Below are 22740 nucleotides of genomic sequence, written 5' to 3' on the forward strand. Positions count from 1 at the left end.
AAGTGGTTTCCTCGAGGAACCAGGCCTGAAAGCAAGGCCTGGCCAGGGGCACAAAACCTGGGGAAATGGTCTGAGTCCTGTGGCAAGGAACCCTGGAGAATGTGGAGGTGTCCTGTTCAGAATGAGCCCAGAAGGCCCATGGATTAAAGAGAGTGGATGGAGGTTAAGCTGGAGTTAGACACTGGGCCACATTGGAGGCCACAGGCCAACATCCCTACTGGCTGTCCCTGTCTCCAAGTTTGGGGAAATAGTACCTCATTGCTAAACCACCTCTCATGATGCCCCGCAAAGCCCAGTGGTTCTCAACCTGTGGGTCGAGACCCCTTGGGGGTTTGAATAACCCTTTCACAGGGGTGGCATATCAGATATTCTGCATATCAGATATTTATATCGTGATTCATAATAGTAGCAAAATTACAGATATGAGGTAGCAACCAAAATGATTTTATGGTCGGGGGTCACCACAATGTGAGGAACGGTATTAAGGGTCACAGCATTGGGAAGGCTGAAAACTACCGCCATAGGCTGGCCGTCCAGGAGCCGCCATGCCCTCCCGCCACTCGGGTGTGACCCCATACCAAGTCACAACATGTCCTGGCTGCACCCTTGCTCTGTCTACTTCCTTGTCAGAAACATAGGACTCCTTCTTCCACTCATCCCACAAGGGACCAGGGGGCCATCAGTGGAATGGGCTTTCTTAACTTTGAACACAGACTTTTCTCTCCCCTCCTCTCCATCTCCTCTCTACCTCACTCCCTCTCCCTTCCCCTTTCTTTCCCTCCCCCTCCTCTTCCTTCTCCTCCTTCTCCCCCACACCTTTCTAGAGCAGAGTCTCTTTCTGAAGCCCATGCTGGTCTTGAACTCAATATGTAGTCCAGGCTGGACTCAAACTCATGCTGCTCTTCCAGAGAGCCGGGCTCATGGGGCGTGCCAGCAGGCTGGCATGGAGCTCTCTTTTGGAGCTATTTGTTCCACATGCCCCTCAGCCAGCCACACCAGATAAGCTCGGGCGTTGGAGCCAGGCAGATCTGGGTTTGAATTCTGTTGCAGTCTACTGGGCAGTGTGACATTCAGCACAGCATTCGGTCTCCCCAAGACGGCACTCTCTGACCTGTCACTGCACAGGACACAGAAGTCCCCTGCAGGCCCTCAGCCGCTCTCCGTGTTTGTTCAATTACACCTAGCCTACCCAGTGCCTGGCACACTGTAGCAAATTGGAGGGTCTTCCCAGGCTCCCCACCTCAGACCTGCCTGGGTGAGGCAAGGGGAACCGTAGGGCGCTACCCCATTCTGTGAAGCTGACCTGGCGTGCCGCCGGGTGCCGGAGTCCAGCATCAATAAATTACTGGTGAGTTCAGGTGACGGAACAGCTCCAGTGTCAGCTTCCTTTGTGTCCTATAGGAAGCCTCCAGGCCCCCTTTCTTAGCTTCCCCTACTGAGGGCTCCATCTGTCACGTTGATGGCACACTTATCTGCCCCACATGGAGATGGCACCTCACGAAAGCTTCTGCCGAGCAGACACTGGCTCCATTCTACAGATGAGGAAACTGAGGCTTCCTGAAGCGGGAGTGACTTGAGGCCTCACCTCCCCATTGCATCAGAAGTCTCAGTTACAAGGTGCACGATGCACACACGTTTGAGGTTTTCTTACTGACGCGCTCCTTCTTGGGAGCTTGAGACAGAGTGTGAAGCTCACCGTAAAGCTCAGGGTGGCCGCAAACTCGTGATTGTCCACGTGGTGTGACTGCAGGTGTGTGCAGCCTGCCTCAGCGGCTGGCTTCATTCATTCCCTCCACTGCCGTGAAGGCTGTGGACGCTGCAGTGGACAGGACAGGGTCCCGCTCTTTCGGAGCACACATCCCAGACAGTGGAGGGACATGAAGAGTCCAGGAAGACAGACCAAGCAAGGCAGGGGGTGGAGTGCCTGGGGGACTTTCCAGAAGGGCAGGGGAGCGCCTCTGGGAAGAGATATTTGAGTGGAACCCGTGAATTGGTCAGTTTTCTTTTCTTTTCTTTTCTTTTTTTTTTTTTTTAAAGATTTTATTTATTTTATGTGTATGAGTGTTCTGCCTGTCTGTACACCTGCATAAGAGAGCATTGGATCCCAGTATACATGGTTGTGAGTCACCATGCGGTTGCTGGGAATTGAACTCAGGACCTCTGGAAGAGTAGACAATGCTCTTAACCACAGAGCCATTGCTCCAACCCTGGTCGGTTTTCTTATCGCCTGAAGTTTTAACTTCTGGAGACGTGGCTGTTGGACTCAGGGGGCTATGAAAGTGGGCGGAGCTGACTGCACCCATAGGCAATGCGGCCCAGGCCGCTGCAGAGCCGGAGACCTGGCCTCCCTCCTCCCTTCCTGTCCGAAGATTTCCGTCTTACTGGCCAACGGTGTGTTAAGATGGGTTTCCAGGCACTTTTAGCCCAACTCTCCTCCCGTATTGATGACCCTTGAGTTTGGAATATCAATTTATCTACCAGTCTCCGCCTGGGAACACGGCTTAGGAAGTAGAGTACCTCATACACACCTAGACTCCTAGCACGTGGAAAGTGGAGTCAGGAAGAAGTTCAAGGTCATCCTCAGAGGCCAGCTAGAGACACTTGAGACTTTGTGTCAAATTTTTTTTTTTTTTTTTTTTTTTTTTTTAAAGCCAGCTTAATGTGTGACAGTGGTATCTGGCTCACTTACTTCTGATTTCCCACACCAAATGACTGTCTGACACAGAAGATTCTAGAACAAATGTCCAAATGAATGGTTGGTGGACATAATAACAGCCAGGGCTAGCATCTAGCAATTGCTCATTTGCACACAGTCCCGGGAGCCAGGGACCATCGCCTTGATCCCCATTTTACTAGCATTTAAAACTGATAAGAGACTTCTGTCACCAAGAGCAGCACTAGGAGAATGACAAATGCTGACGGTGTGACAAGAGCAGGCTGGTAGTAAGTGCATTTCAATCTGACGTTTCGTTTTTTGAGAACCAATTCATTCACTCATTCATTCACTGATTCATTCACGCGTGCACGCACACATGCATCCAACAATTATTCAGCCACAACCTTTATCCTGGGTGCTAGAAGATGGAGGGTGTCACGCTTGTACTGGGGAACACTGGGGAGAGGCCAGCGGTCCATCAGTGAGCGACCAGAAGAAGTCTTTGAATCAACTGAGGGGTGAGAAAGCCTTTCTGGCTGGGGTGGGCCTGGAGCAGCCAGGTGGCTAGGCAGACTGTCAGGGAGATGCTAAGGTGGAGGGTGGCGTGATGGAGTGGTGCCAGGTCTGGCACTAGCTATTGCCAGCCCTCTGGGGTATGGGGGTGTCTGTTATGGCCGAGTCACTTGCCTCATACCCCAAGCCAGGAGCCTTCGAGGACAGTCTTAAGGCCTTGTGGCCATGTGTGTTTCCATTCCTGCTGTCCTGGATCTAGGAGAGCTCAATGGCAGGCAGGTGATCCAGGCTGGACAGAGCCAGGTGCTCTGTGGGCCAGCTTCTCTCCTTTGTGGGGATTCAGTCGATCTATCTACTGAGCTCAGTGACCTTGTGCATTGTTAGCACTGTTGGAAGGGGCTGTATATCTGGACCAAGGCTGGGGTTTGCATATCTGGACCAAGAATCAACCCCCCCCCAAAAAAAACCACAAAAACCCAGGGCAGGGGCTGAAGAGGTGGCTCAGATGGTGTGCAGCGTTTATTGCTGCTCTTTCAGAGACTTCGGGTTCAGTTCCCAGCACACATGGAGGCTTACACCCCCCTCTAACTCCAGATCCAGGGCATCTACTACCCTCTTCTGGCCCCTTACAGGCAGGACAAGGACCTGATGCACATACACACATGCATACAAACCTCTCATACACATAAAATAAAAATAAATTCACCTTAACATAAAACAGGGCATTTCACTGTTCTTTGGCTTGTGGGAAACTTTGTCCCCTTGACAGGTGTCTGGAAGGGAGGAAGGAATAGTTGCTTCATGGTCATGGATGTGGGCGAAACCCCAGCCCAGCGTCCTCTGGGGGTAGGAAGGGCCAAAGGTCCAGAGGGATCTGTTTTCACAGTAGTAGGGATGAGCAGGGCAACAGGAGGCCATTCTCACCCTAGGATTCAGCTATTTCCAGGCTCTTCCAAGCTCCTCTTGGGACATGAGGCTGAATATGGCTGGTGTTGGGCAGCACTGGGGAGGAGCCTGGACTTCCGATCTCACAGCCTTGAAGCTACCTTCTTCCCCTCACTTCTTCCTTATTCCAGTCTCTATAGATCTAGAACACAATCCAGCATTCTCCCCCTGGACCTCCATACTCCTGCCTTCTTCTGGGCAGAGTGGCAAAATACCTTTAATCCCAGCACTGGAGGAGGTAGAGGCAGGTAGATGTGTGTGAGTTCAAGACTAGCCTGGTCTACAAAGCAAGTTCCAGACCAGCCAGGGCTAAACAGATAGACCACCTCAAAACCAACCAACCAACCAAACTAACAAACAAAAGACAAGACTCCTGTTCTCCACCCCCTTTCTGCTTACCAATTCCAGTTTCTAGAAGATATCTCTTTCTTACCAAGATCTTTAGGAAAATGTTTTGGTTTTGGTTTATTTGTTTGTTTGTTGAGATAAAAATGTAGCCATGGCTATCCTCGAACTCTTTATGTTTTGTTTTGTTTTTAAGACAGGATATTTCCACATAGCTCTGACTGTCCTGGAACTCACTTTGTAGACCAGGCTGGCATCAAACTCACAGAGATCCATCTGTCTCTGCCTTCCAAGTGCTGGGATTAAAGGTATGTAGTACTATGTCTGGCTTTAAAAAATTAAATTACATTTATAGATCCATTTCAGGGAGCACAATGGGGCATGCCATGTGGAGGTCAAAGGACAGCTTACAGGAACTGGTTTTCACTGTCTACCATGTAGGTCCCGAGGAATTGTGGCAAGCACCTTTACCAGCTTGCTAAGCCATCTTCCTGGCCCTACCTCCCTGCAGGGCTTTTGCCTTTGCTGTTCTCTCTGCCTGGAAAGCTCTTTGCTCAGATCTTAGCATGGCTGGCTTCAGGGCACCTGCCATTTAAGGCACCACTCCAAACCTACCTCCTCCAAGGGGCCTGCCTAGCCCCTAAGAATAGCAGTCACTTCCTTCATTATTTACCTTCCATAGTACGCTGTTTCCATCATGGCCCCTTTCCCAAAATATCAATGATTGACAGCTGGTTTGCTTGAAGGCCATTCACCCCATCCATTGAGGAGTTTCAGGAGAGTGGGGCCTTGAGAATCCCATGACTGCATTCCCACCAATGTTTGCCAAATGAATGAAACACACACACACACACACATCAATAAAGCTCATTTCCCACGTTTAATACTTTGTGGTCCCCATGAAGAAGAGGGTAGCAGATGCCCTCACACCTAGTATCATCTTTATTATTTCTATCCACGACACACTGCCTATCCCACAGATGATAAAGTTGGGGTCACCCAGCAAAGGTGGAAGCGAGGGGGCAGAACCTGGGAGTCCTGACTGGATTCAATTTCAAGTCTGTTTGATTTTGCACAAAGCTCACCAGGCATACTAGACCTCAGCCCAGGATTGACCATCAGGCGTTTAGGGCTTGAACAGCAGGTGAAGATCTAGAAAGGTGGAGAGTTGGTGTGGCATAGTGGTTCTTCAGGTGGGCTCAGATGAGGGCCCTACAGGACCCTCTTACTCAGTGATCATGAGCACTTCCAGGCAGAACACCTTGGCTCTCAGAAATGGAGCCAGCTGGAGGGATGCCTTCACACCGGAAAAGTCATGCAGAAGCCCCTAGACCTCGGGGCTGGTCATCTTTTGCTAGAACTTTCCCTTCTCTGTTCCAAGCTATCTTGAAGCTCTCTATGCTATGGAGACTGGCCTTGAACTCAATCTTTCTGCCTCTTATCACCACACCCAGCTCCCAGTGGCCACCTCTTTAAAGTGGGTGTGGCAGCACAGATCCAAAAAGAGATCTTGGGAAGATGAGAAGTGAGAATGGAGTTGTTGATGTATATAAAGTAACATGCAAATGTAAATTACCTAAAAATAATCTATGTGACATGCCGAGAGGTTGGAACTTGGAAGACCCCTCAGGTTCTTCCAGCATTTATTGGCACCTACTGTGTGCCAGCTGCTGTGCCAGGGCCGGGAAACTCAGGGATGAGTCAGATATGGGCCCTAAGCATCTGGGTATTCGGAAGAGAGGGGTGGGGGAAGTGAGCTGTGTAGTTCCCGAGTTCCCACCGGAGAGAGGAGGCTTGTGGGGGAATGCAGGTGCCAGGCAGAAGTGAGCAGAAACCCACTCCCCGACTCTTCCCTCCTCCTCATGGCTTTGAGAAGATCAGGCCACCTCTCCAATTCCCATACCCTCTTCTCTAAGATGGGGATGCCAGGGCCTGATACACCATAGTTCCAACGACTCCAGTATGGGTACCTAAGAGTTCTTAGGCAGAAAATGATTCTGTTCTGGGACTCAACTCTTGAGTGATAATATGCCTGTAAGAATGGTTTGGGGACATGGGGGTGGCCCCCCAGGGGACGGCAGAAGGGACCATGTGGTAATTTCTTATGCCCTGATAAGAAAGGAAGGCAGAAATCCTGAAGGCTTAGCCTAACCCCTTATTTATGCTTGTAATTTCACAGGGGAGGGAGTAAGTTCTATACTGGTCAGATCTGCTCAGGTGGGAGGGGATGTGGGGTCACTAAGTTTATTCACGAAGGGATTCTAGGCCAAGGTGCGCCCAGGAAGGTCAGGCTTCACAGCATGGGTTTGTGGGTGTGTCAAGGTCTTCAGAGACTCGGTGAGGTTGGCACCAGTGAGGCCACAAGGTGACTTCTGAAGGGCCTGGGGCTACCCACCCCCACCTCCACTAAGGCAAGGCCGGCCAGTCTTTGGGGAATTCAGATGAGGTGGAAGGGGAAGAAGTTTGGGGGCTCGAAGGGTGGCAGCTTGGGGTTCCCTCTGGGGAACACTCCCGTTCTGGCACCCAGCTGACACTGACACTAGAGAGGTCAAGCCAATTCCAGGAGGGAGGGAGAGGAGCCTGTCCCATACCACCCGGGTTAGGCTAGCTCGGCTAGAACGACCCAACCCGGGAGGCTGGGTAGGGCCAGTCGCTGGGCTAGGGTTTGTGCCCTACTCCCCGCGGGACAGCCAGCCTGTCCCGGCAGAGAGCGGCCTTCCAGGCTGTGGGCCGGGCCGGCCGGGTGGAACGCGGTCCTTAGCTGGGTACTGCGCGCCTGCGGCTGCTGTCCTCCGGGCCGCTGAGGGTGCGGCGGCCCCCGCGCCCCCAGGGGCCGGGCCGGGCGGGGCTGGGCGCGCGGGCGCGAGAGGGAGGGGGGCGGGCGGCGGCGCAGGCTGCGCCGCTCTAACAGGTGGGATCCCGCGGCGTGGTGGAGGCGGGCGCGGGAGGAGGAGGAGGAAGAGCAGCGGCAGCGGGAGCCCGAGCCGGAGCAGAAGAAGCAGGATGAACCGCGCGAGCTGACAGCCACCGCTGCCGCCCGCGCCCAGGCTCGGTCTCGCTCTCCGCGCCCGGGGCCGCTCCCCGCCTCCCGCCTCTCCTGGCCGCCCGCGGGGCGGCCCGCCCCCTCTGCACCTCCGGGCCCGGAGCTGCCTCCATCGCTCCTGCATCCCGGACGGGGGGAGGAGGAGGCGGAGCAGGAGGCGAGCCGGAGCCGCCGCCGCCAACGCCGCCGCCGCCGCCGCCGCCCGAGCAGGACAGAGCGCGCCGCAGCCCCGCGCGTCCGGCCGCCGCCCGCGCCCATCCAGCAGCTGCGCCCGAGCCACACCGCGGGACAGCCCGGGCCGCGGCGCGCCTCTGCCCAGCCCGGCCCGGCCCAGCCCAGTCCCTGCACCGGGCGGCCCGGTGGCCGGCCCGCCCCCGAGGGCGCCAGGCGCGGCGGGAGGATGCCGAAGCCGACGCTGCTGCTGCGCGGGGGCTGGGAGCGCGAGCGCAGCCCCGGGGACTCGGAGCTGGGCCGCCAGTTCCGGGACTGGTGCCTGCGCACCTACGGCGACTCGGCCAAAACCAAGACGGTGACACGCAGCAAATACCAGCGGATCGCCGAGGTCCTGCAGGGCGGCGGCGGGACCGGCGCGGGCAGCGGCCCGGCGGCCGGCGAGAAAGGCAAGTTCCAGTTCTGGGTGCGCTCCAAGGGCTTCCGCCTGGGCAGCGGCCGGGAACCCAAGATGGGCCAAGTGGTGTATGTGCCGGTCAAGACGGGCTCGGTGAGTGCGCGCGCGGCGGCCGCGGGCTAGTCCCGCGGCGGGGCTCTGGGCGGGCGGGGGCGGGGTGGGGGTGTGGATGTGTGTCCGAATGCTGTGCTCCTGAGGGTGTCCGTGTATCTAGCCCACCCGGGGCGCGCGCGTCCCTGCTCACTCGCCCTCCCTGGCTCGCCCCGGCAGAGCTCGGGGTTTGGGGCGTCCCTGCCCCCCTCTGCGCCGTTGCCCGGGCCGTGGCCGTGACGGGCGGGCTGTCCCGGGCTGCTCACCCCAGCGTGTTCTGTCCTCCCGTCCCCTCCCCTCCCCCTCTTTCCCCCACCCCTGCCAGGAGGCGGCTGCTACGGAGCTCCAGCCTACCCCCTCCCGCCTCGGGGCCGCCTGTCCCGGGCGCCTCGCGCTCCCGCCCCCGGGCCGGCTGGGCGGTGTGTGTGTGAGTGTGTGTCTGTGTGTGTGTGTGTGTGTGTGTAGGGTGGTGCTGCGGGGGTGGGGAGGCAGAGGTAGCGGCGGGACGGGGAGTCCGCTGGGCCTCCCCGCACCAGGGGAGGGGGCCAGCCCTGGCACAGTCGCCCCGACCCCACCCGGCGTTGGCCCGGGGAGGGGCAGCCGGAGCCGCAGCCTGGCGCAGAAGCAGCCTCCCAAGGGTGGGTGGGGCGTCCCCGCCGCCCCCCGGGCCCCGCGCTCCCCCCAACCCTGGGACGGGGGCGGCATGACCTATTCATCCCCTCCCCTCCCCCGTCCCCCGGGCCGGTCCGGGTGGCGCTGGGGAGGGGGCGGGTAACCGCAGCCCCCGGGAAGGAGGAAGCCGGTGGCCAGTGGCCGGGCGGGGGCATCCCCTTCGGCCCGGGGCGCCCTGGAGAGGGCGTGTGTCTTGGGCCCCGCGGCTCCCCCCGCTGGGACCTCATTGTTCTGCAGAGGGTGGGGGCTGGGGGGGACAGCTGCTCTCGGGGCGCTGCTGAGCTTTGAACTTTCCGTCGCCCAGACCTTCGGGTAGTGCGTTCGGTCCCCGGCCCGGCCCGGCCAGGCCAGCCTAGCTTTCCTCCCCGCCGCCCCTCCCTGGCCTCGCCCGGCCGGAGCGCTAGAACCCGGCCGCCCCGCGCCGGCCTCCCTCCTCCCTGCTCCCCCGCGCCCCCCTCCGCGCTCCTCCCCCGTCCGGCGCGCCCGCCCCGCGCTCAGCCCTGTCCCCGGCCGGAGCGGGCTCTTCACACACAATTGATTCGGTCGTTACGAAAAGTGCACTTGTCCCCTCCCCCTCCCCCTCCGGCGGCCGCCCGGGCCGGGCCCGCGGGGTGAGGGGACCGCGAGGGAAGGAGGCGGGAGGCAGAGAGCGGAGCCCGAGGCGCCTCCCCCCCCCTCCCGAGCCCAGGGGACGGGGCTGCAGGCCGCGGGGAGTGGGAGCCGCGAGCTCGGAGGGCGGGCGGCCCATCTGCGAGGAGCGCTGATAACCGCGCCGCTGCCGCTGCGGCCGCCAGCAGCCCATCTGCGCCGCTGCCGCCTCCGGCCGGACGGGGAACAGGGGGCAGGGCCGAGGGGCGCGCCCGCCGGCTTCCCGGAGCGGGAGGCTGGGCCGAGTCCCTGCGGCTCGGGCTACAGAGCCCCCAGCAAATGGGCACTCGCCCCCAAACCCAGGGAGTCTGGGTCATTGTCCCCTGCTCCGATGGGCCAAGGACCCTCCCCCATCCAAATCACTATCCGTTTGCCCTTACCGGGCAGGTGAGCCGTCACCTCCCGAAAGCGTGATAGGTCATCCCTTCCCACCCTGCTAGTTTGGGACTTCCGCTGGGTTCTTCCCATCCTGAGCAAGCCCGCCTCCCAGCCCCCGTATCAAGGTGGTTCTTCCTACGGCAGCCACCCACCAGAGTGTTATCTAGCTCCTTGCCTTCGGCCTTCAGGGCTTCCCATGGCGGTCCTCACCTCATCCTTCTTATGGCTACCCTTCCCAGCAGGTTAGGGTCTTGCCCCAACTCCTTCTTAGTGTGAGCCAGGATCCCCAGTCCACCCACCTTTGGGGATCCTGGGAGATACTCCCACACCTGGCGGCTGGCTTACTGTCTCTGTGGGTCACCAGCTAGGGAGTGGAATCATGAGGCAGTTTGTCCACCCTTTATTTCACACAGCTGTCACGGCAGACAACCCCTTCCCATCCACTTGGTGCTAGGCTCGGGCTTATATGTCCTGCCTGAGCTAGCTGGCTAGCTGCTTCAGATATTTCCCGAAGCCCACTCTTGTCTGCCTTGCTTGCCTTTTACAGCAGGGACCTGACAAGCCTCCACCCTGCCTCTAAGACCAATAATAAACCTTCCCCAGGGGACCACCTGCCTGGGAGGCAGAGAAACAGGACCCAGGCCTCCCCGCCCAGGCTGCCAGGAGGATGACAAACACAACAAACGTGCCCTCCTGTGACGGCCTGTCCCTCCAGTCCCCCATGCCTGCTTGCTGGGCCTGCCAGTCCCCAGAGAACCTGTTAGTTACCTGCCGCTAGCCTCGCCAGCCAGAGTGCCGTCTCCAAGTGTCTTCCTGGGGTGCTGTTATCACTTCCCCATTTCCACTTTCCTTTTAGCTGATCTAAGAAGCAGATCCTGCTGGGAATTCTGAGGCAGCCATGGCCTCTTCGTAGGAGGGACTGGATGGGACCTTTTTTGAAAGATAGAAAGGTCATCCTTCTGCCTTTACTGGTCCACAGGCACACACATGCACATACATACACACGTGTGCAGGCAGGCACATGAAACTGAAGTTGTCATTGCTCCTGGTGTCAGTGGGAGGGATTTTGTAGTTTTCTCTTGGGTGGGCTCTTCTGAAGGTCATTGGGCCAGAAACCTTTGTCCATGGCATTTATTTGGAGTCTCCAGGCCTTGGGGTAGGCCCAGGGCCATGGCGGTTAGGACTGGACATTTGGTGTGGGTGAGCGACTTCTCCTGGGACACGTGGCCAGCAGGGAAGACAGGTACAGCTGACAAAGTGATAAAAGTCTGCAGAGACTGGAGAGGGAGGGCAGCTAGGAAATGTCAGGGAATCGGGGAGCCAGAGATGAGCCCGAGGGTGGTACTGGTGGAGAGTCACCATCGTGTGTGCCCTCCCTCTTCACCCCCCTCAGGTCTCCTTTCCTCCCCTACAGTTCTATGAGGAGCTGTGGTCAAGGCCCTTTCCTGGCTTCCAGGTCTGCTTTGGGTCGATGATCTGACACTTGTACCGTCCCATCTGGCCCTGAGCTTTTCTGGGTGTGTGTGACAAAGGCTTAATCTGTCCGGACGGGCCGGGGCAGAGAGGAGGGCGCAGGGAATTACACTCAGCAGGGCCTCCTGCAGCTGGGGCCCACGTGGGGGTGGGGCTTGGTGGGGGAGGGAAGCCTAGCTTGGGGGAGGCAGGCTGGTCTCAGTGTGCAGGTTGTCACAGGAAGTCGAAGGTGCAGAAGCCTGAGAGAGGGCGGAGTCCCTTACTGGTGCTCATGGGGATAAGATCTTTTAATGATAAGAACCAGACAGGGCCTCTGGCTGGTCAAAGCCTGGTTTGGCTTCATTATTTCTTGTGTTTGGCCTGCTCTGACCACATTGGTGGCCAAGCAGAGGAAGTGAAGCCCCCGGAGGGAAGATTTTCGAGTTCTGTTCCAGCCACACAGTGAACCCACTCTTCTCTTCCCGCCCAGGCCTCTGAGTTGGACTGTTCCTGGGACGCGGGAGGGCCATAGATTCAGACAGGACGGGACCCTGAGCCAGCTGCCGATTCCTAGTTCAGGAGGACCCCAAGGCTCTTTGGAGAGACATGGCCTCAGCCCAGAGTACCAACTTCCAGGACACAAACTGAGGCCCCCAGGGAGAGGCAGCTCCATTGGTGGAGAGCTAGGCCTGGGGCACAGGTCTCTGAGCTTCACCGTGGCCTCTCCTGGGTCTAGCACATGCTTTGGATCCCGAAGTGAGAGTCCTATTCCTCCAGGGTCCCCTCTGTGATTGCCCAACTTCACTGTCAACACCAGGCTTCTGCGAGCTGGACCCCAGGTGTTGAGCTGGCCAAATTGACTAATGGTGGTCTTTTCCCAGTTTGCAGATGACGTTCATTTAGTGGAAAGCGTTTTCACAGTCTGAAGTCTTCCTCCCCAGAGCTTTTGTGTAAACCTTTGGCACCTGCGGCCACTGGGCTGGGCGGGAAAGGGTCTCTGATGCTATACTGTAACATTATAACAGGCTTCGACTAACAGGCTTCCACCTTCAGTGCAATGGCTATCTCTGCTTCTCTCTCTCTCTCTCTCTCTCTCTCTCTCTCTCTCATTCTCATTCTCTATCTCCGTAGCCCTCTCCCTTCTCCTCCTCTTTTTTTTTCTTTTTCTTTTTCTTTTTTTAAGTCTCACTGTGTAGCCCCTGGCTGACCTGGAACTCTGTGTAGACCAGGCTGGTCTCAGACTTGCAGAGATCTGCCTGCTTCTGCCTCTCAAGTGCTGGGATTAAAGGTGAGCACATTCATAGCACTTGATTCTCAGTAAGCTACTGTGTGCCTGTCATTGTGTTGAAATGACACCTCAGCTTGTGGGAATCTCACAGCAGCTCTTAGAGGCCAACACTGCTATTATTATTGTCGCCTGTCAGGTAGGTACACTCAGGTGTAGGGGGACTTAAGAAATTTCCCTAGGCCATACAAAGGAGTGGGCAGACGTTGAGCCTGGGCCCTGTCTCAGACACATTTCTGTTCTGAGTCCGAGGTATAGTGCAACATAATCTAATTTGAATGCCTAAGCCCTCCCTGATAGGCTTTCAGTCCCTCACATTTTAGTCTGAATTTGTTTAGAAGAATCCCTCTGGTCAAGACATCTGGTTTTGTGGATTGGTGCCGTGTAAGATGTCTGGGGCTTTCCTGGAGGACAATAGAATAGGAATGGGTGAGGAAGGTCTCTGTTGTCTTGGGTCTCCGGGGACTTTGGGGAGAGAGTTGACAGTGGTGTCTGGTACAGGCCCCATTTAGATTTCTCAGGAGTGGCAGAAGGAAGCCTTTTCATTAATTAAGCCTCCATAATTTGGGTAACAGGGTCCTGGAGCCTTGGGGAGGCATTTTAGACCTGAATGTCAGGCCATGACTCTCTGAGGCCCCCTCTGTGGCTCTGGGCTGCTCTGCTGGGGTGGGGACAGCGTGTACTCTTCCTTTACTAAGTATCCTAGCCTCTGCTTTGTGACCCGGATGGGCTACCTTCCTGGCTGGATGGCCAAACCCTGAAAATGCGGCTGGGAGTACCGGTGGGTGGGAAGAAGTTGGGGCGGGGATGCCATGGCTAGGGCTCCCCAGGGAAAACAGTTGATGGTTTCAGACAAGCCTTGGCTTCTCTGAGCTGATGACAGAGTGTACGTGAGTGTGAGGCCATGGGGTAGGGCACACACTCACGCACAGCGTGCGCGCACCTAGTGTGCAGGCGCCGAGCGGCCGTGCGGGTATACCTATCAGTGTGTTGGCTGAGAACCCTGGTGGGAATGTGTGCCCGAGCGAGCGCTGTGTGCGCGGGTGGAGGGAGGCAGCGTGAATGTGCTGTATGTGGCTGTGAGCGTCTGCACTGGCAGATGTGGGAGCACCTGGGGGGCCGCGCCGGCAGACCGTGGTGTGACTGCGTGTGAGGTTCTGATGCAGAGCCCTGGCTGGCAGTGGCATGCTGCTCATGGGTGTTTCTTTATCAAAGCCAGGCCAGCCCAAGTGGCCACCCTGACCCTGGTGTCCCTCTTGGCCAGCTAATGCTGAATTAGAGTGAGTGGAAGATGAGGCCTTGTTCCCACACTGGAAACAACATTTCCTTGACAGCCCCTCCCACCCCCCCAGGGCCAATGTCAAGTCCCTAGGGCAGGATAGGTCCTTCTGGGAGAGAAGATTCTGAACTTGAAGTGAATGGGTTGTGGCCCCGTGGACTGGATCCCAGCTCCGCCTTGGTGGCAGGTAACCTGCCTGGCGTCTTCAAGCCTCAGTTTCCCTGCCTGGAAAACAGGCAAAGGATGCGGCCCCCGGACAACCAGGAGAAGGCACTGCTGTCCTTGAGGATAGTGGTTAATGAATGTGCTCAAGGTCATCCTGCTAATGTGAAAACCAGGGCTGGCCCCCGAGTGCCAGAGCAGGCAGAGGGGTGGCAGGAGGCTGGATGGCAGCCTGCTGCGGCCACTGGTTTGTTAGAGTAAGGCTGCACTTAGGTGTGGGGTGAAGCTCAGGGCAAGGGCTTTCCAGCCACAGGGCCATGGGTTTGCATCCCTGGTCCCAACTTCTCTCATGGGATTAGTTTGAAATTCGCGCGGTGTGGGTGCACAGGACCCACAGACAGCTAGTGTTAAGAAGAGTGGGCTGCTGGGTGAGCTTCCTGAGCCTTGCTCTTCTCATCCGGAAAATGGAGATGGTGATGAAAGCTGTCATTGCTGTTGAATGGAAGTGGAGACCCAGCCTAGTCCCTGGTACTCAGTAGGCAGCTGCAAGGGTTTGGTCCCATGAGATTGTGCCTGAGGCATCTCTGTGCTGCTGTGCCATCAGGGGCCTGGAGACTTGGCGGGAACTGAGTGAAGGAAGGCCTTTTCTTCGTACCCCTCATTGGTGCTAGGAAGGCTGAGGGGAAGGGAGGTTTGCCACAGCCTGGGTGGGGGGGAGGGGGTCTGAGCAGGTCTTCCAAGTCACCCAAGTTCCTGCCATGTGCCCATTAATTAATGTGCCCCCCCCTGAAACCTGGGACTAGAAAACCTGAGACTAGAGGTCAGAAGCCCTTCCTGGTTCCTCAACAGGAGTCAGGGCTCAGGCGACAAGGGAGCTCTGTCTGGCCCTCCCTGGGAGGGTGACAGCAAAGTGTCCTCAGCCTCCGCCCACCCCAGGCTCACAGAGCCCTTGCCTGAGGGCCATTCTGAGGCTTCCCAGACCTCCATCAGCCCTTCCACCTGCTGGCCCAGCCTGGGGAGGCAGATGCCACCCCTTCCCCCCTCCCCTCCTCTTGGTCCTGATCAGCTGCAGCTGCAGGCCTGGCCTGGCCTGGCCGGGACAACTACAGGGGGTGGGGAGACTGGAGGGGAGCTGCTTGTCTCTGGAGGACAAGGTCACCAACTACTCAGTCCTCATTCCTCTCGGCCCACCCTGGGACATGGGGCTCCCATGTGAGGCAGAGTAGAGGGAACTCACTCAGGATTCCCAGAGCTGAGCAAAGAGCTGGCTGTAAAAGTCAAGCTCCTCTCCCTCCTTCTTGTCAAGCCCCTCCGCCCCACCTGGTCCCTCTATCCTGCCTTTTTGGGCCACATCTAGGAGGTGTTTTACCTCTTTCTCTTATCTTTAGCTCCTTACTCAGCCCACTCATTTGAAAATTCTTGTTCTGTCTTCAACGTGTCAAGGCCGTCCACATCTATGCTGTTTTCTACTGTCAGCAGCCCTGGCCAGCCTGGAGGGGCATCGGCCTCCTCCCAGCTCCCGAGTCCCTTCTTCGTCCATACAGCCAGAGAAGACTTTGGGGAAAGCGAGACAGGTTCCATCATTCTGCCCAGGGCCCTCCAGGGCTGTACCTTACTCCTGGATGTCTTGGCACACACCTGTCATGTGGTCCTCAGGGCAGCTTTCACACAGCCTGGGCAATCTCGAGAGACTCAGCTGGGAAACAAGACACAGTAGCCCACCTCTCTCCGAGCAAGGTGGAAATCCCAGAGCCCCTGCAATCTGGCCATCTGCCTGCTGCCCTTGTGCCTGCTGCCTTGATAGCTTCCCTCTCTCCCTCATCCATTTTGCCACACCCTAGTGGCTTCTGCTATTTTGCAAATTCAGTAGGCCCCAGGGCCCTTGCATTACTTCCCATCACCTCCTTTCACCCCAATATTCCGTGTGCCTGGCTGGCTCTGTCTCCTTGCAGTCTTTGGTAAATATCACCTCTTCAGAGAGACCTCCCTGAGGTCCCTTGGATGCTGTCTCAGTCTCTCTGTTTTTCCTGTCACCCTTATCTGCCGTGGGAGACAGTACTGCTGCTGTACTCTCCCTCAAGGTGGCAGCTTCAGCAGGGCTCTGTGTGTTTGGTTTACTTTGCATCCCAATGGCCTGGAATAGCCCCTGCCCCTTGGGGATTCCCTGCAGGGAAGGGTTACTTGTGCTTCCCACTGAGTAGGATTCTGAGAACTGTCTGTCCAGTCCGGTACTCCAGGGCCCCAGATCCCTAAGCACAGACTCAGCCTTCAACCCATGGATGCTTGGAAAGTCCTCGGAGAACTGACCTTTGACCTGTGCCTTAAGGTGCCCAGTGAGAGTAGAAATGAAGAGGTTGGAATCGAGGCAGGGTGGACAGGTTTGATGAGGCCTTTGCAGCATGGAATCTGGCTGGCTTTCCCCATGGCTGGGGATGGCAACTGGTTTACTCTACTGAGGACAGGGTGGCTTCAGAGTCTTGAGGAGTATACCAGGGAACCTGGATGGAGCCAGTTGGAAGAGAAGGACTTGGAAAAGTGCTATGGGGAGAGTGAGGCACCTGCAGGGCAGCTGAGGAAGAACTGAGGTTAGGTTGGCTTAGAAGGAGCCTTGGGGTTATGAGGTTATGTGCTCTGGAGAAGGACAGAGAGGGGTTCAGTCAGAGAAACAATCATGGGAAATTGCAGGCATGGGGACGCACCTTATAGGAGGTGGGGGAGCACCTGGGATAGGGTGACATGTGGGGATGAGACGGAAAGAGGCCTACCTGGGAAGCCAGAAGACATATGGAGGCCGTGGTGGATCCAGATGAGGCTGTAGGTAGTGGGTGTGTGGGGTGGGTGAGGGGGCCCTGAGCAGACTGGTGAGTAGAATCGAAGGGTCCACAAGTCCTACGGTAGCCGAGGGAGGCCAACGGGGGACTCCAGTGGCTCAGGTCTTGGTGGTCCAGCTCAGGAGCCGCCATGTGCACGGGAAGCTAGGCTGCCTGGAACCTTCCTCTGAGTTGGGACCCCGTCATCCTCTGCTCCCTGGAGGCCTCTGCTTGGGTGGATGACTCAGCATTTCTCAGCATCTGAGGGCCTAACAAACGGTCCAGCAAACAAGGCGCCTTCCCTCATCAGGCCAGGCCTGATGGGTGTGAGGGGTGGACAAGAACACAACCAGATCCAGGGCCTCATCTGGGTCTATTCATGGGCCAGCCCCTAGCTTCCCCAGGCTTGCACAGACCTCAGTGACCTGGAGAGGCTGTTATGACCCCATTCTGAAGATTAGCAAACCAAGGTGCAGCCTGTGCTGAGCAACCAGCCGGGTAGGCAGTAGCAACCTGTGTTTCTTCATCAGAAAAATGGGTCTAATGGCGGTTCTTCAGTTGATGGGAAAATTAAGGAAGGAATTGAGTTAAACACGTTAAGTAGTAGGGTTTGACATTCTCATGGTGGTGGGAAGGAGCCTGCACAGGCACGTGGTGCTCATGATTAGGCCAGAGAAGTTATACGGAAGCCCAGAGGACAACAGGACCAGTGGTGGACCTGCCTTTAGAGCCCTGTGAGGGACCGTGTGACACCGGGTAAATGCTTGCCTGCTCTGGTCCCGGCCCTTTGTGCAGATGAAATCTGTACCATGAGCAGATGGGATGGTGACATGGGGCTCAGTTTGCTGGACTGGTTAGAGTAGGGACTTTTGCTCCACCTCAGGCACCTAAGGGGCCCTCCTGCAGCGAACCTAAAGTCAGGCCACTGACAGCCCCTCGTGAGATCCTCTTTGGGGTAGCAGGAAAGGCTGGATGGGGAAGCTCAGGGAGGAGCTCTAGGGACCTAGAGAGTCTCAGGAACTCTGGGTTGAGAGGCCAGGGGAGAGGGGGGTTGTGGGTGGTCTTGTTTCGGTGATGATGTTAGAAACCCAGGCCTGTGCATGCTGCACCCTCAAGCCCTTTAGGTTGATGGTGAAGACGTTCTGCAAGTCTGTGGAGCAGTGGGGAGTTGGAGGCAGGGGGCTGTCTGAGGCAGGGAGCTCTGTCATTTACCACCTTGCAATCTTGAGCGCATCCCCTTTCTAACTCCTGTCGTGAAATGATGGGACTGGTGGTGTAGGTCAGTGGTCTCCGTCTAACTTACCATGGACAAGGTACTAGGTTCCAGCCAGCACCACAGAATATTTATTTACTTGTATGTATGTGTGTCTGTGTGAGTTTCTGTGCAACATATGCATGCAGATGCTGGTGGAGACCAAAGAGTGATGAATCCTTTCAAGTTGGAGTTACAGGCATTTGTGAGCTGTGTCATGTGGGTGTTGAGAACCGAACCCAGGTCCTCTGCAAAACTGGTAGGTATTCCGAAAGACTGAGACATTGCTTCCGCCCTAACCATGAAGTAAGTTTAAAGTCTCCATTTCCACATCTGCATAAATAAATATGTATAAAAATGTATGAATAAAATGGAGTGAGAGTTAGCTCTGGATTCCATTCATCCCCTTGTAGGCTCTAGGCTATTGTATATTAGCCTATTGTATATTATCTACCCCAGAGTGATAGCCATGTCCTCAGTAAACAGGGAGTTGTGTCAGGGCTCTGTTGGCATGGCCCTGCCTGCAGACCTCTGAGCTCAGTGACCTTGAGAATGTCCTGGCCTCTCTTCGAGGCAGTTTTCCGTTGTGTGAGCTCAGCGGTCTTGCCCATCTTAAAGCTGTAGGAAGTAGGGGAGACTCTCGGCAAAGTGCTCAGCCCAGGAATCAAGAACGGTTTGCTGTTGTGCCTGTCCTGTAGTCAGCAACAGCTGCGTGGGGCTCGATTGAGGGTCAAAGAAGCAGCAGTGAGCCAAGGTGGGAGAGAGTGAGGGGTGGAGTGGGTACAGGGACTCGGGCATGGCAGGAAACTGTGTATATGCCAGGTGTCATGGCACACACATTTAATCCCAGCACTTGGGAGGCAGAGGCAGGCAGATCTTTGAGTTCAAGGCCAGCCTGGTCTACAGAGTGAGTTCCAGGACACCCAGGGCTACACAGAGAAACCCTGTCTCAGACAGACAGACAGACAGACAGACAGACAGACAGACAGCTATATGTATGCTTCCTGGGATATGGGGCTTCTGGTTTCAAATTTTTGTTCCCTTACTGGATGTGAAACCTTAGAAACAACATCTTCGGGTCTCCATTTCCACATCTCCAAAATGGAAGAGTGATGTGGAGGTTCTGTTGGGGTTGCACGGATGATTAGGGGTACCCTGAGCCAATGCCCTCTGCATCCTTGCAGAGTGGGACAGTTTGTTGTCAGCGCTGACACAGTTTGTGCTTGCCGAGCACCTGGGAAGTGCAAGTCCTGAGCCAGAGACTTTAGGTGTGCTCCACCTCGTGTGACTGTCTATCTGTCTTCCCTGTCCTCACACTGCTAATGAAGAGTCAGGCTCAGAGAGGTTAAGTCCATGTGTCAAGGCTGCACAGCTGTGAGAGGCCGAGCAGGGACTGGGAACTATATGACAAAGTCTGGCTTTGGCTCTCCACGTCGCCCATCCTCTTGACAGCTGGGCCGAAGCCTAAGGGGCTCTAGGGTTGTTAGGTAGGCTTGGATAGTGGCTCTTGCAAGGCTGAGCAGGGTGGTGTGAGTCCGTATGGCAAAGTGCTAACTCTGGGCCACATTGCTACCCCACATCAAGCCAATGGCATAACCTGGTGCCAGCGCCGAGGGCACGAGGCCCTGCCCTTTATGGCGGCAGAAGGAAATGCGGTCCCAGTCTAGGCACAGTGCTGCCCACAGCTCCAAGAGGAGACCACTGTGGTCTGGATGGGACTGGGGTGCACTGGGGCGCGGGGCGGGGAGAGGGTGCTGTGGAGTCAGGGAGAGATCAGGGGAAGTTGTGAGCTTGTAATTCTGGAACTGGGGAAGGAAGGGTCGGGGTCTCCCAGGAGAGCTCAGACCTTGTGCACACAGGTTTTTGGGAGCGTGTGTGTGTGTGTGTGTGTGTGTGTGTGTGTGTGTGTGTGTGTGATGGTTTAAGGCAACAGCAGCTCAGCAGCAACCCCCAGTGGCCAGCTTCTGCCCCAGGCTCTCCAGTCCTGTACTGAACAGCCTAGTCCCTCGGACTCTGGAGCCAGGCCGCCACATTTGGACCCTGAGTCCACCATCTACTTGCTGTGTGACATGGGCAACTTGCCTAACTTCTCTGTTTCAGTTTCTGCATCTGAACAGTGTGGATAATTACAGGACCTCAGAGTGGAGGGCTTCAGGTTGGGTGCATGGTTGAGGCACGGGTACGGACTCACGGCTTCTGCGGTCAAGCCACCACCATTGCCGTCACCACTGCTGCTGTTGGTATTAATTGTTGTACATGCATAGCTGTTCACACTTCATATGCAAGTTTGAATGTTTGCTGAGATCCCTCTCAGGTCCCAAAGCTCAGTTTTTATGCCCCGCTCAGCCCCTCCTCCCTTACTGGGAGAGGTCAGCCTGAGGTCAGCCCCATAGCTCCAGATCTTGTGACAGGCCTCTTAGCTGAGGGGTTTCCTGGTTTCTGGTTGGGCCCCAGGACCTCACTGCTTCATCCAGGACTTGTGGACATATCCTCTGTCCCTAGACAGGGCACTTTGGGTGAGGATGGGAACAGGAGGGGAGGGGGCCAAAGAAAGATCTGTGTCCAGGCTCCATGATACACGGCCTTCCCCACCCTTCCTCAGCCTTATGCTTTTTGAGAAAACCCGTGCAGCTCTGGCCCTGGGCTCCTGAGGAGGGAGGAGACACCAGGTTGCTGTGGGGAGCTGAGGCAATGCCTCAGGTATGATGGTGGACTGGGTTTGCTCACGGAGGGCCCGGCTGGCAGGCCCCTGCCCTCCGGAGGATTTGCAGCCCAGCTTGAAATGCTGCTGCGTTTTGTGGATCCCAGCACAGCGGAGAGCCCCTGCCATGGTGCTGTTGAGTAGCTGGGCAACTGTGGAGAATGAACACACCAGTCTGGTCCCCTGTTCCCGTGCACAGCCATGGGATACAGGCGAGGAATTCTGGCCCAGGACCTGCCTCATGGCTCTGCATTCAGCAGCAGCTGCAGTTATGTTAAAGAACAAAGGCAAACATGGAAGCCACCAGCAAGTGGCACAGGGCTGCTGGGCATGGTGGCCCCCACCCATGAATGCGGTTCTTGGGAGGTGAGTGCGAGGCAGTCTGAGCACATTGAGTGTGTCTCAAAACACACTCTCAAAACACCCAATACAGACTTCAGGAGGACTGGGTCACTTGTTCGCTGCCAGGCGGCAGGCCCCACTCATTTATTCTACCAGGGCATGAGACTGAGGGGTGGGCACAACACAAACTTGACCTCCAAGAATATAGAGGCCAAGGCTGGGGAGCTGGCAGCCAGCCTCGTCCTGCTGGTGCCAACCCTGTGGCCACTTCTGCCAACAGTCTCCAGTGCCAAGCGGCTGCCCCCTATCTGGCTTCTTGGCGCCTCCCTTCTCTGGGAACTAGAACTCTGGGGGTACAAGGAATGAAGGGCCTTTCCTAGCACCTTACCCTGCTTCTTGTAACTTCCCCACAGTAGCGCTCACTGTCCTTCCTCTGTCCTCTTCTCCATCGTGCACCATGTGTTCATTTAGCTACTTAGAGGGGCCTTCTGGGATGCGGTATCGATACCCACAGGTACAGCTTCTGCCTTGGCAGACTTCAGGATACCTCGTGGTAAACAGATGCTACATAGTTGTGATAGTGGAGTTAGTGGTATGGCAATTGGTGCTGGTGGTGCTGGTGGTGCTGGTGGTGGCGGTGATGGCAGTGGTTGCAGTGGTGGGGTGGCAGTTAGGATGTGGGTGGTGATGTTAATGATGGTAGTGGTAATGATGGCCATGGAGTAATGGTGACACTGATGATTATGATGATGGTGATGATAGTGGTTGTGATATGCTGGTGATGGTGGTGCCTATGGTGATGGCGGTGGTGGGGTGGTAATTATGATGATGGTGGTGGTGGTGATGGTGATAGTGATGAATCTGCTGGTGATGATGGGGTGATGGTAATGGTAGTGATAATGATGATAGTGTTGGTGATGGTGGGGATGATGGTGGTTGTGATGATGGTGGTGGTAAGGATAATGGTGATAATGGTAGTGGGTTATAACCATAACAGTGGTGATGATAATAATGACAATGCTGGTGGTGATAACAAGACAATGGTAGTGCATCTACTCACACCTCAGGGAGTGCTTGTGGGGCTCCTCTGTCCTAAGTGCTCCCTGTGTGTTTGCCCATCGGCTTCTGCACCAGTGCTGCATGGCATGGAGATCTTACACAACTTGCCAAGGCCCCTGTGAGCCGGATGTGAGCTCAGGCAGGCTGCTTGACCAGCAGCCACTTCAGCTGTGGCTGCTTGCCAGTTGCAGCACACAGCCACCTCCTCAAGTCCCTTTCTTGCTTCTTGGGATCAGCGTGGAGGAGTGGGTGTTGGGGGTGGGTGGGTCTGAGTCTGACTCGCCCAAGCAGGGTTTATGATGACTTGTCTTCCCCACATCACCTTGTCTGAGAGGGTAGAGACACCCTCTGTGGGGCCACCCTAAGGAAAATCAAGGAGCTTTCCTCTTTCACAGGCAATGGCTTCTCAGGAGGGGAATCTCACATTTAACTCAGGAGGCAGAAAAGAGAAGATTCTGTTTTTCACCCTGGGAAGCACTC

At 56.3% G+C, this 22740-nt stretch overlaps 1 protein-coding gene across 2 annotated transcripts in view; it reads left to right on the forward strand.

Annotated features, from left to right (window-relative positions):
- The first annotated feature begins 7440 nt into the window (after nt 1-7440).
- The window catches only part of Nol4l (nucleolar protein 4 like), a 119958-nt gene continuing 104658 nt past the window's right edge, over nt 7441-22740 (forward strand). The window contains exon 1 of one of the 2 annotated variants that reach the window (XM_021639709.2): nt 7441-8223. In XM_021639709.2, coding sequence (XP_021495384.1) covers nt 7903-8223 — 321 coding nt within the window. In that variant the 5' untranslated portion in view covers nt 7441-7902. The remainder of the gene's footprint in view (nt 8224-22740) is intronic. The other variant, XM_021639708.2, reaches the window with a different exon arrangement.

Source organism: Meriones unguiculatus, chromosome 4, assembly GCF_030254825.1.
Source record: "Meriones unguiculatus strain TT.TT164.6M chromosome 4, Bangor_MerUng_6.1, whole genome shotgun sequence".
NCBI lineage: Eukaryota > Metazoa > Chordata > Mammalia > Rodentia > Muridae > Meriones > Meriones unguiculatus.